The 14,322-nt window shown below is 36.0% G+C and overlaps 1 protein-coding gene across 1 annotated transcript in view; it reads left to right on the forward strand.

The window, feature by feature from the left end:
- Positions 1-13,642, forward strand: part of LOC120634292 (muscle segmentation homeobox-like) — a 37,085-nt gene extending 23,443 nt beyond the window's left edge. Inside the window, exons 2-3 of the mRNA XM_039904783.1 lie at positions 12,380-12,564; positions 13,322-13,642. Of these exons, the coding sequence (XP_039760717.1) occupies positions 12,380-12,564; positions 13,322-13,561 (425 nt within the window). The 3' untranslated portion in view covers positions 13,562-13,642. The remainder of the gene's footprint in view (positions 1-12,379; positions 12,565-13,321) is intronic.
- Positions 13,643-14,322: the final 680 nt, after the last annotated feature.

Here is a 14,322-nt window from a genome sequence, read left to right on the forward strand (position 1 = left end):
AGCTTATGTAGAAATCAATCAAACGTCTCGTAAAAATCAGTGAAAGCTATTACGCATTCCGGTACAATGTCACGTGACAACCGATTAGGTGCATGCATTAAATATATCCCTAAAAGGTTAGCCCGTTACAATTAACAAAAGGTGAGATTGCAGACAAAGGCTAACTTTTAGAAAAATAAACAAAGTGTTAACTGCGTTTCGTCACACCTCCCAAACTTCCAATATTGTGTTTATTCGACACTGGTGTAGGTTCCATTAGTAATTTAAATGTAGTCAAATCACAGTTGAGGCGTTTTGAACAAGTAGTCAACCGTTGTCAGCCATTGGCACGCCGCCAAAACGTTAATACTCCATTGAATAGAGCTATTTGTAACCACACTATACAGTTAATAGATTGAATATAGGGCTACTAAGTTCGCTGCAAATTTTTCTGTAAGTTGTTGAGAGTTGAGTTGATTACGACTTCTCTTTTGTTGTACTCATTCTCATAGGTGGCTTTGTCCATGTCTAATTATAATGCTTTGATAAAGTCGCACTACCAATAGATCGGGTTAAGATATACCCTTTCTACGGTTAATAGATTAAATAAAGACGAAGATAATGGGGCTGGCTGAAAACCAGTGCTGCGCGTTTTAGTATGCAGCTATACTGAGCCAGCTCCTTTGTCACACATCTTTTTTTATACTTTAACAATTTTATGACACAAATGTGTGACAATAAATACGATTTTTCTTTCTTTCTTCCTAAATATAGGGCTACTAAGTTCACAGTGAATTTTTCCGTTAAGTTACATTTGAGTTACTGATTACGACTTCTCTTTTGGTGTAGCCACATAGCTTTGGCTGCGCTTATTAACAATCCTATCAGTAACATCGCACCACCAATCGATTGGGCATATAGGATATGTGTATCATCCTACTAATATGATGAATGCAGGAAGTTTGTGAGTATGGATTCATTATAAGACTGGGCATTCAAAAATAAATTAAAAAATTACAAACCAAATGCTGTTGCTAGATATTGTGATTCTATCTTACCATCTTATATCAAAGGTACTATGGTTAAAAATTTCCTACAATACATCATTTACCCAATTAGTTTGCAGACAATGTGGCTTCGTTGCCAAAAACATAAGTTATCTTCTATAAAGTTAATATAATTTTAATTAGTGTTTTACCCACACTTGGAAGATTATCAATTTTATAAATTTAAAATGCATATACAATTTTCAGAACCGACCGTATTTGAACCTATATATATATACGCTATAAGACTGATGTAAAAGGCGTTTACTCATTTCGGAATCGACGGTAGGAGAGACGTTGCTTAATTGGTTAAAGCGCTCAGGCCGCGATTGCCAGAGAGTCGCAGGTTCACAGGTCCTGTCGGTTGCGAAACTTTTATATGCATTTTAAATTTATAAAATCAACATACGAGTAACATACATAATTTAACATAGAGAATAATAAAAACAGACCAGCTTCTGTCGTAATGAAAATAATATTGAATTCGCGTCCTAATTAAATTAAGGAATGGCAATTAAATACTAAATTAAAACTACAAGAAAAACTAGCAAAGCCATAATAATATATACATACAGACAAAAGTAGTTTAATACATAGGGAGAACGAATTCGCGTATTCAAAGCTCCTGTTAATGAACACTCCAGAAGAACTCTCAATTTAACTACTGAACTAAGGAAAAAAATATAAATATAAAAAGAAAAATTAAACTAAACAAACCCATTAATAAATAGTCAACTTAATAGTTAAATGGAATGCTTCCTCGTGTTCTATGGCCACCATTAAATTGAATGCCCCGAAAGGACTTCGTTTGATCGCAAGATAATTTATATATTAAAAAACATATAAAAAATATATATTGTGGGTGTACGGAATCCGGGAAGAGTTGTTAATGGTTTGGTCTTTGTTCGGGCCGATTTCGAGATTTATATCTCGCTTGCTTCCTTTTTACAAAAGGGGCAATATTTTCGCTGCGTCCGCTTCTTTGTACCTACCTACCGTTTTGATTTTATAACTACAACTATACTCAAAACAATATCCTACCATTATTTCATGGTAAAAGGAGTTGGAGGCCGATTTTTTTATGTAAGCACCGATTTTTACGTCATGGACAGTAATATGATAGGCTTTTTTTTCTACTAGGAACGAGGGACTTCGAATTTTAACTCTCTATGCTATACGTTTGTTGTAGGCTTTTTCTTAGACCAGGGCGCGTTTGGAACCCTCGTAGCTTTAGTTTTAAGTTTACGAATTTAGTTACGCCTATGTGCCATCTATGCGCCTTTTTGAATAAAGAAATATTTGACTTTGACTTTTATAAAAAGTAGGTAAACTTATTAACTTGTATTCAGACGTAATATAGCTCTGACAGATTTAAAGATGGTACGGACAGGTCCAATTTATTTTTAATTAAAATGTTTTTCTAAACTTTTTTTTTTTTTTAATTTGATCTCATTTACTCTACTCATTCTAAAAAAGACAATTTGATACCGGATTTGTCACGGTCTAATTTTTTTTTGTTTTTAAATATTTTTGTTTAAAACCTGATGAATATTATGTCGTTTATTTAAACCCTATGTATATTCACATCGTTCTCATCATAGACTAAGTTTCCCGAGAATTCCCGCCTCCCTCGTACAGACAACAAAAACGTCAAGACGCAAACCGTTTAAACCATCGGAATGAATGACATACCACGCCTCGCACGATTAATGGTACAGCTCGCACAAAAAGCGAACGCGCTCATTAATATATCAGCTGTCTTTTTAGCGGTACTGGAATAGTACGGTCAGAATATTTAAATTGTTTTTTTTAAGCTTAGCGCGCGTTATATCTTATCCTTACTAATATTATAAATGAGAGTGTGTGATTGTTTGTAAGGTTTATTAATTACAGTTCTTTGAAATAGTGGTCAAAGGTAAATATAAATATAAATATACTACGACAATACACACATCGCCACCTAGCCCCAAAGTAAGCGTAGCTTGTGTTATGGGTACTAAGATGACTGATGAATATCTTTATGAATAATATATTACATAAATAATTAGAATATACATATAAACACCCAGCACTGGCAAACATTCATGCTCATCACACAAACATTTTCCAGTTGTGGGAATCGAACCCACGGCCTTCGGCTCAGAAAGCAAGGTCGCTGCAAACTGTGCCAATCGGCCGTCAAAACATATCGTTCTAAAATAGCTTTTGATTTATTTTTATTTCTAGTGAATTAAAATCATGAAAGAGTAGCAAATCAAATATAACATTTCCTTTATGCCCGAGTGAAAAAAGAAACCAACAAAAAAAATATAAAAATATACTTATTGTGATTATTGATATTCTTATAACATGTTGATTATTCTGTTAATGTAAATACTAGCTAAGCCCCGTGGATTCACCCACTCTTGCAAATAAAAGTTGTAGCGTAATTACATTATATCAGCCTCAATAGAAATCTAATCAAGAAGTATTTTTTAATCGAACTATTAGTTCTTGGGATAAGCGCGTTAAAAAAAATACAAAGAAACAAGTACTTCAGCTTTGTAATATAAGTGTATACACAGTGGCGTGCACAGGGTTTTTGACCAGGGTATGCATAAAGAAGGCAGATGCCATAAAATGAAACAATCTTTCGAATTAATGAGTTTTACAAAAAAATTAGGGTATGCAGAGCTTTTGTGCATGTATGAAGTGCACGCCACTGTGTATACATACTGTTACTTGTTGGATAAAAGCGTATACATACTGTTACTTGTTACTGTTACTGTTAATTGTTGGATAAAAGTTATTAGTGGATATAACTATATTATAAGATTGCAATTACGTATTAAAAGCATCAGATTAATAGTTATTAAAATAGCTTTAAAAAAAAAACAATGGATTGTAAAACAAAAAAGAAGCAGCGCTACAAACGCAATGCGTGTCAAACATAAATTCTTAAGCTGCGTCTACATATTTGACGGAATTAACGCAAGACAGTAAATGTAGTTACATTTTTTTTAAAAGCCTCGTTATTCATGAGCATTCAGATTTTATCTGCATTAATATCATTGGACAATGTTATTAAAGAAAAGAAAAGCGTGCGTTCTACGTTGTACGTAAGTGCGTATTCTTGGTTCAACAGATGTTTTTTTACGCATCCAAATATATTGAGACTATGCTTACTGATCATCATCATCATCAAACCATTACCAGCCCACCACCAGTCACGGTTCTGCACTCAGAATGAGAAGGATTTTAGCCGTAGTCCACCACACGTATGCGACATGCCTTTGAGAACGTATGGAGAACTCTCAGGCGTGCAAATCTCCTCGCGTTTCGCCGTTAAAGCAAGTGATATTGAATTGCGCAAGCGCAGATAACTTCAAAAAATTTAAAAATCATACAAAACAGTAGTCCACCGTTATTATTATCCGCAGAACTTTCAGTCGATAGCTACTATAAATTCTCTATACACATTATCTACATAATTATTTATTTTTTGGTTTATTAAAGTTTTTTGGATTCTTAATTAAGATTAACTCATATTATAAATTTAATCTTTTGTTTTTGATATGGGAATATTATTGCAATTTTTTTTAACCTACCTATATTTCAACTTGTAAACTTGAGGCTCAATAGTCCCGCTATGCTTTTTTGAATGCATTTTGATTTTTGATAGTAAAATATTGCACAAAATATGTATATCTACCTGCTACGATGGCATACTTCTATCTGTCTGTTTGTAGTTTAACACTGGCAGAATAATTATACACGTAAAGATAAGAACCCGGGAAACTCAGCAGTTGCTCTTTTGCAAAACTCTTATTTATACGTTAATTTCATTGTCATTGTCAGTAACTAATCATTATAATAATTGCATCACTAGAGATGAAATATAATTTGATGATTATTATTTAAATACACAATATTCAATTATATTGTATAAATAAACAATGGATCGTAATAAATACCTAATGCATTTGCAATGCAGAGTGCATCAATCATGCATTCTTAAGCCAAGTCTACATATTTGACAGGATGAATGTACGACAATAGTAAATGTAGTTACATTTTAAAATGCCTCGTAATTCTTTCGACGCCATTAAGGAGGCGAGCATAATTCAGATGTAAGCATCTGCATCGATATCTCTTTAGACAATTAACAGAGAAGTAGACGGTTCTCGAGCATATATTATATTTAAAAGGCGCTATACAGTCGTATGGCTTAGGGCTCTTCCATACGGAGAAATGTTTTAATTGATTTTATTTCATTATGTTTTATTTTTAGACTATTTGATACATTGTTTTGTTCTTTGTTTTGTTCTCCTTTAATTCAGCGACGGAGCAATCCTTTTGTGCAATATTATGCATAGATATCGCACATTAATTCAAAATTATAATTTTTCTCTTACAGATTGCTTTTTGTATTTTAAAACTTTCGTTGCAAGTTATTTAATAATGCTTATAAATATTTTCACTAAAAATGTATGGGAATATAATATAATATTGGTAATGGTATGGAAAAAAACTTATGGGTTCGCGTCACCGATGACCACGACCTGCTCATGACGAATTACGCCAGACAGCTATAGCGGTCTGACTGATCTTTTTTTCATTTGTTTTGATTTTTCCCTTCTGGTAGCAGACCTTAACACTGCCTCTGTTTTTATTCTTACTTACTTTGTGATGTACAATAAAAGTGTATTAATTTATTCATGTAAATTACAGTTTATAATGGTCATCCCAACAACCATAAAAAGATCCCATTTTATTCCCAAAACATCGTACCTAATGACATCTTTACATCAAGATACTAACTGACGCACCATTTTATTAAAAGGAATATAAAGATGCATTAGGATTCTCAATAGCAATCGATATAATAATACTTTTTTTAAATCATTCCAAATCAATTTATTAAATAAACAACTTGACATACATTTTTACGTTCCATTTTTAGGTATGGCGGGAAGAACTCTACCCGTACAAAGAGAATAGAAATATTAGATTTTTTATTCTTTCCCATAGGGATAAGGCAAAGGTATATCACCGTACAGCCAAATATAAACATCTGACATGGAGGCAAAGGTCGATAAATCATAATGCCTAAGTTATCAAAAAATCAAAAAATATATAATTACGGCAGACAGACAACTTAGACAGTCGCAAGTGTGTCGTCAGCCAGCCGCTATTTCAGTGACGGCAGCCGCTTTGACGTCTAACGTGACATTAATACACATGAACTTTTTTTCGGCTGTCACATAATTTACTTTTCTCCCGCGTTTTGTGGCCCATTAGCTATTAAGCGAGTCGTGTTTGACAACGGGATTAATACGATGAAATCGTTAACTCCCGCGCCGGGGTTCATATATCTTCCTTTGATATGTTTAGCGCTTGTTACTGCTTAATGCTCGCGAATTTTAACCTGTATTGTGTGGTTTTACTGTTATGAATGTTCGTAATTGTGCAGACAATTTCGACTTATCGAATTCCAAATATTACTTATCTATAGGTACCTAAACCCTTCGCATTCTTAGAGGAGACTAGTGCCCTGTAATATCGCGGTAATGAGTTGATAAGGATAAGTAAAATAAAATAAATTAAAATCCTTTACAGCTTGTTAGAGCTAAAAAAACGGGACATAATTACTCCCTCGTTTATTAAACACGCCCATAGAGTACCTTTTTTTTATTTTCGTAAATAGCGGTCACTTTCGCTAAACCAAATGAAATCATATAATGTCACGATATATCATGTGACCCCTTCAATGTTTTGAATATAAAAGATATCGTTTTATTATCATTGTTTATTAATATTACGATTATAATATTAATAAACAACACATAGTATATACCTAGTGTATTCTTGGACTGTTATGAATGACTGCTTACGATTTAATTTGCGTAAATTGATCGACTTATCTCATTAGGTATCATAGTGTAAGAGCTAGTCACATTCAACAATCACCTACTGTACCCGTTGGTGTAGTGGTTTAGCATGATCAACTGCAGAACACTAGATCCTCGGTTCGATCCCCGGGTCGGGCGAATAGTATCGAGTTTTTCTATCCAGAAATTCTTAGTACCTATAACCACTATTAATTAAACTTTAAAGGAATGGCAATTAAAGACTAAACTAAAACTATAAGAAAAACTAAAAAATTATGGCTTTGTTGTATTATATACCTACAGACAAAAGTAGGTTAATAAATAGACAGAATGAATTCGTGTATTCTATAGCTCCTGTTAATGAACACTCCAGAAGAACTCTCAATTTAACTACTGAACTAAGATAAAAATATAAAAAGAAAAATTAAACAAACCCATCAATAAGTAGTCAACTTGATAGTTAAATGGAATGCCCGGAGTTTGCAAATTGGCAGTAATTCACCCCCGTGCCTCGTAGTGTACGTAACGGCGTCGGTCCTGCGCCTGATATCTTTTCAGTCGTGTTGCAGCTGCCGTTCCATGGCACTATGGGACTGCGGGAATAGAAAATACACCTACACATTTTTGCACTACAATATCAACCGCGTAGATATTATGAAAATTAAGCTTAATTTGCTATACTCCGCGAAAAGCAGGAGAATCTGTATGGTGTAATTTGCAAACTTGACACCAAACATCTTCGGCAATGTATTCTCTACGCACCAGATGTTGACTTTACAATGAATAATTGTTAACCTTGAAAATCTAACTGAAGATTAACCACCGCGGCCGAATTCGGGCAGGGAAACTGTTGTTTCTGTACCATTGGTGCGCTAGCTCGTTTTAATCTTGGGCTTACTTATAGTGGGAAATATTACCTTAACATTTGGAGTATTATGAACAACAAAACTGGCAACATTAGTGAGTTGATTATTTCGCATAATACACTAGAGTAAAAAAAATAATTTTTTGATGCAATTTTCGGGGTCACGACCTCTCAGCCTATTGGATAGAAGCAGGCGGAAATCCATGATATATTATGAAATTAAGCTTAATTTGCTATACTCCGCGAAAAGTAAGAGAATCTATCCTTATACTCCACACCAAACAGATTTTCGCCAATCTACGCACGTTGCGCTCCAAGACCAGAGCATCCTCAGGAGATTATGCGGCCCATTTGGCGAATTTTTAACTCGACAATTATTCATTTGCAAAATCAACATCTGTAGGAGGAGTTGAGCATAAGGATAAAGAAATTATAAATTACCTACACCATACAGATTCTCCTGCTTTTCGCAGAGTATAGCAAATTACGCTTAATTTTCATAACCTCTCAGCCTATCAAACTTTCTAACCAACATACAATCAATCAACATAATATAAACGCGTCAATTAGTTCCTACATATTAATTAGTTTTTATTGCCCATAAACTGTCTTATCACACTGAAGTTAAAACTCGCATTATTCATAAAAGATCGAAGTTTTGTGTTATCTAATTTGTCCCCGTTAAATTTTTATGATTGACCGGTTTACGTAATAATAAATATTATTTTATCGCCAATTTTATGATCCATTAAAAAAATTTAAGCACCAAACTTGAGCATAAATTATTATATTATCGATTTTCGATAGCATTACGTAGGATTTTTATCGTTTTAGCTTAGTTTTTTTGAAAACATCGATAATAATAATAAACCAAGCGACGAGAGCTCATTTATTTATTACGAAATTCATAAAGATCTTATTTAAAATCAATTGTACAAAGCTACAATTTTTTTTTATTTTTACTTTATTTATTAGGGCTACACTTATCTCTATCACTATCACTTTTGTTTTAATCATTAATAATCATATACTTATTTATATTTTGTCATTGATTCTATATTTTGATTATACCTAGTAACGTAAGTGATGTTGCAGTCTAAGATAGTAGCGGGCTAACCTGTTAGGGAGAATGGTCGTCATACCCCTTACAGGTTTCTACGCGATATCGCACCGGAACACTAAATCGCTTAGCGACACGCCTTTGTCGCTAGGGTGGTAACTAGCCGCAGCCAAAACCCCCCACCAGACCTGAGAAAATTTAAAAATTATAAATTCCCAAATCGCCTCTGCCGGGAACCTGGAACCTCCTAATTCAATTCACAGCGCTCACCGTTGCGCAAGGGAGATCGTCAAAATATTCCCCTGAAATATTCCCCTGAAATATTCCTCTCTGTATAATCTGGCAACCCTACGCATACTTGGGTTCCGCTGCATATTGAGTTGTTACGTTTCGAAACAGCTTACTAAATAGCCGTAATGGGTTGTCTCGAGGACTATTACATACATTACTTTACGGCCCTAGTGAACAATGGATACCATTGCAGCTAAGGCGTTTGTCTAAAGCGTTCTTAATAGTGTATACGATGCCTTCGTAATCATGGCATTCATTATTAGGTCGCTTACTATGGGCCTCATACGAAGGCTCAGAATCACTCAGTGGGCGACCGAAAGAGCAATGTTGGGAGTATTTCTACGTGATCAAATCAGAAATAAGGAGATCCGTAGAAGAACCAGAGTTACCGAGATAGCTCAGCTCTAAACTACCCATTGACCTCTTGGAGATGTCTCTTAAAAAAGTTTGTATTAAACGTAAGCTTATAGAAATGTCCTATTATAGTATAAAGGACTACGTAATCGATAAAAAAGCTTGGGTGTGAATTATTGCTCTAACCAGGTTGCTCTTTTAATAATTTTAAATGACATTGTGAGATGGTGATAAAAAAAACACCCGGCTAAGTTTGTTGTGGGCTTCTTCTTAGAAGAGGACGCGTTTGAAACCCTCGTTGCTTTAGTTTTAAGTTTACAAATGTGGTTATCGCCATCATCTCACTACCGTGTAATTCTTATGTACGCATCAAAAGTGCCACCTATGGGCCTGCTTAAATAAAGATATTTTTGACTTTGACTTTGACTTCGAGTTGCAAAGCTGAAGTGGAAATGGGCGCATAGCTTGGAGAACCGATGAACGTTGAGGTTCCAAGGTGTTGGAATGGCGACCCGCACAGGTAAACGCAGCGTTGGTCGGCCCCCAACGCGGTGGACAGGTGACATCAAACGAGTCGCTGGGAGCCGCTGGAAACAAGCGGCCCAGGACCGTTGATTTTGGAATTCTCTACAAAAGACCTATGTCCAGCCGTGGACTTCAATCGGTTGAAGTGATGTTAGGCTTTTTATTACCAAAGCAGGGTAAAGTTAAATGATTTTATTTCTTATTATTTCAATCTACTACTAGTTAGAGAATTCGAAATCGAATCTGTATTTTGAGTGATATAGGTTAACAAATCTGATCTTATTATAAAACATAACATGTTCCATGCTACAATCTGCCATTCTATGTTTTTTTTTTAAAGTCCGCGAAGAAATGCACAGTACTATTTCGGAAGCAGAGAAAAACTTTCGCCGCTTACGAAAGAGTGTGTGGGTTATGATATAAATAAATAACCCCAAAGTAAGCGTAGCTTGTGTTATGGGTACTAAGATAGCTGTTGAATATTTTTATGAATATAATACATAAATACTTATAATATACATATAAACACCCAGACACTGAAAAACATTCATGCTCATCACACAAACATTTTCCAGTTGTGGGAATCGAACCCACGACCTTGGACTCAGAGAGCAGGGTCGCTGCAAACTGCGCCAATCGATATGGTATATGTGTACAAATTATAATAACACCTTAATTATAAAATTATTTTTCCATTTTATACAAACGTCAAAAGATAAGGTATCAAAACCGTAAAATTAAATAACAATGTCAACTTAAAATTAAATCATAAAAAGTAAACTAAAATATAAACCTAGAAACACAATAATTTCAACCTTAAATTTAAGATATACTCGTACCTTATAAAACTGATTAAGCATAAGCCATTCAGTGATTTTTATCTTAAATTTAGGCAAAGGTATGTCGATTAAAGTTTTTGGTAATTTATTATAAACTAGCTTTCCGCTCGCGTGGTAATTTGAAAAAACTTTGCCAGGAGTAATAGGCCAACAATGAGAACAATGCACTATTTCAAGACCTTTGTACGCCGGAAAAAGGCATACGCTTACTTCCAATAGGAACTATGCTTTTTTCGGGTTAAAAAGTAGCCAATGCCACTCTACGGTTCATAAACTACCTCTATGCAAAAATTCAGGTCAATACGTTGATGTGTTGCTGCGTTATTGATGGACAAACAAACACACTTTAACATTTATAATATTAGTATGGATTGTTACTGCACTTCACTGCAATCTCAGCTGGAGGTAAGTGGAGATGTAGTCTAAGATGGTAGAGTGCTAACCTGTTAGGTTGGGTTGGAGCGGTTCCGGCTTTAATCCACGGCAGGTAGGCAGTTTGGGTTATTAAAATTTCTGAATTTTTGCTTGTCCGGACGGGTGGGTGGCTTTGGCCGAGGCTAGTTACCACCGGTACGACAACGACAAATTAGCGTTCCGGTACGACAAAGACAACGACAAACTAGCGTAACCGGTACGATGTCGCTCAGAAACCGATTAGGGATAAAGCTTATAACTATCATACCCTCAACTGGGCAGCCCCCTACCATTTTACACTGCATCAACACTACCATCAGGCGAGATTACAGTCAAGGCCTAGAAATAAAAAAGTCTACAATCGCACAATAACTCTCCAACCATTATTTTATATAAATCGATGGTGATATCGATATTATTAAATCGTTGCAAATTGTAATTCAGGCATTGTACTCCGCCAATGGAACAAAACGTAACTGCTCCGATTGTTAAATGTTTGTTATCCGATACTTTATATAAATAGCATATTCTATATAAACAACGACGTGTTTTATTTAACTTGTTGTAGTTTCAATAGTTACGTAACGTAATTGAATTAAATTTATCCACCACTTTACTATAATCTTAATCTTTTTAACACCGTATTAATTACATTAAAAAATCCATTATAGAAATGCAAAGTGTTGTATCATCATCATATCGACCCATTACCGGTTTACTACAGGGCACGGGTATCCTCCCACAATGAAAAGGGGTTAAGGCCGTAGACCACCACGCTGGCCCACTGCGGATTGGTGGACTCAACACACTCTTTGAAAACATTATAGATAACATGCAGGTTTCCTCACGATGTTTTCCTTCACCGTTGAAGCAAGTGATATTTTAATTGCTTAAAACGCACATTACTTAGAAAGTTAGACTTAGTTAGTGCGTGCTGGGATTCGAACTCGCCTCCCCGAAAGTGAAATCGATGTTCAACCCACTGGGATATCAACGCTCAAATTTTGCATACACAAATATAATTTATATATGACTGATATAGATATTAAATATGTACCTAAACAAAATCAATATTTATTGTGCCAGTTATTTTTTAAAATCTGTTTTAATAAAAATTTGTTCTCTGTTGCCAACAGATGCCAACGGCGAGCCACCGAAACTCAAATGCCATCTCCGCAAACACAAGCCAAACAGAAAACCCCGCACCCCCTTCACGGCGCAACAGCTCCGTGCTCTCGAGAGCAAGTTCGTCGACAAGCAGTACCTGAGTATCGCTGAGAGGGCAGAGTTTTCGTCTTCTCTTGGACTATCTGAGACTCAGGTTAGTAAACCGAAAACTTATGTATGCAAATATGAGTCGACAGTCGCTTGCAACGGATCGCCATGTCAACCCAATACCGGCCCACTACAGGGTCTCCTCCCACAATGAGAAGGGGTTAAGGTTGTAGTCCACCACGCTGGCCCAGTGCGGGTTGGTGAACTCCACACACCTTTGAAAACATTATGTTATTACGTCAGAACTCTTATCCTTACGATGTTTTCCCAAACCGTTGAAGCAAGTGATTTTTTAATTACTTAAAACGCAAATAACTCAGAAAAGTTAGAGTTGCTGGAATTCGAACTTGGCCTCCCGAAAGTAAAGTCGAGATTGTAACAACTGGGCTATCACCGCTTCGCAATTAGCAAGCATGCGACGGATCGCATGAGAAAGAATTTGTTTATGTTCGTATACCTGAATTGTAGGCAATTTCGGAGAGCTGGATTCCATATTTTTTTTTATAATATAAATAAATAAACTACGACAATACACACATCGCCATCTAGCCCCAACGTAGACGTTGTTTGCTTGTGTTATGGGTACTAAGATAGCTGTTGAATATTTTTATGAAAATAATACACATAAATACTTATAATATATAGATAAACACCCAGAAAATTGGACCCAATAGGTGGCGCTGCTTTACCGGGCAAGACGAATTTGCCGGTTCCGCTAGTTAGTGATAAATCAGATGGAATTTCAAACGAAGCTGACAAATAGTGATCCTTGACTCGATTCTTATTTATCTTTTTGTCTACAGGTCAAAATCTGGTTCCAGAACCGACGCGCAAAGGCGAAAAGGGTTCAAGAAGCGGAGATAGAGAAGCTCAAGATGGCGCAGTTTACCCGCCATCCCCACCACATGTATCCCCATCCGCTGCAGCAATACTTCCCCCACCCCTTGATGGGGCGACCCTTACCGATGATGCCACCGCATCTCATGCAATCATCTGTACAGAACTCACCCTCACCCAATACACAGCCTAATGGGCAACAGTAAGATAAAATAATAACTATACCCAGCTTTTACCGCTAAGATGTTTCACAAAAGAATCTCCATCATAGAACTGATAGAAATAGCCGTTTTTCTCGTTCTATACAGTCAATAAAAACCGTTAGGTACCGTTTTTGCGGTGTTCCTCTTAGGCTCGTTAGATATATTATATCTAGTAAGTCATCTCGCCTTTCGCTCGCTTTCCCGCCTCTTCATAGTAGAACTTGGAAGGTCACACATAAGTTGCAGCAATTCAGTAGCGATATAGTTTCAAAAAGACTGCGCGACAGTCGCGATGATGCTGATCTAATAACTGCGCCACGTATCCACTGACCATCACGCTTTTGCATCGATACTGTCACGATACAGGACATTGATTGCTCCCGCGCTATTTTCCCACCCAGTTTCCGAAAACAATATGCTTTAGCAGAAATGCTTAATCAATACAGTCGCGTCTTTGTATCGATGCAAAAATGACGCTGATTCGGTGCTGTGCGATTGTATCGCGACTGTCGCGCGTTGCAAACGCGACTTACAGCCAAAAGAAGCAATGCAGCAACGCGTTAGAAAAATGCGCTACTGAATCGCTCAATGAAGTTTCCCTTCCTTATTGATACTCCGATTAACTATGAAAGCATTTGTACTATGGTTACCATTATCAGTTCTGCGCTGCTCAGCACACAGCCTAATAAAGAGCAGTAAAACAAGAAACTAAATATGATTAATCCTGTATTATATGGAATATTCAATTTTGATACGGTGAATCG

The sequence above is a fragment of the Pararge aegeria genome, chromosome 23, assembly GCF_905163445.1.
Source record: "Pararge aegeria chromosome 23, ilParAegt1.1, whole genome shotgun sequence".
NCBI classification, from domain to species: domain Eukaryota; kingdom Metazoa; phylum Arthropoda; class Insecta; order Lepidoptera; family Nymphalidae; genus Pararge; species Pararge aegeria.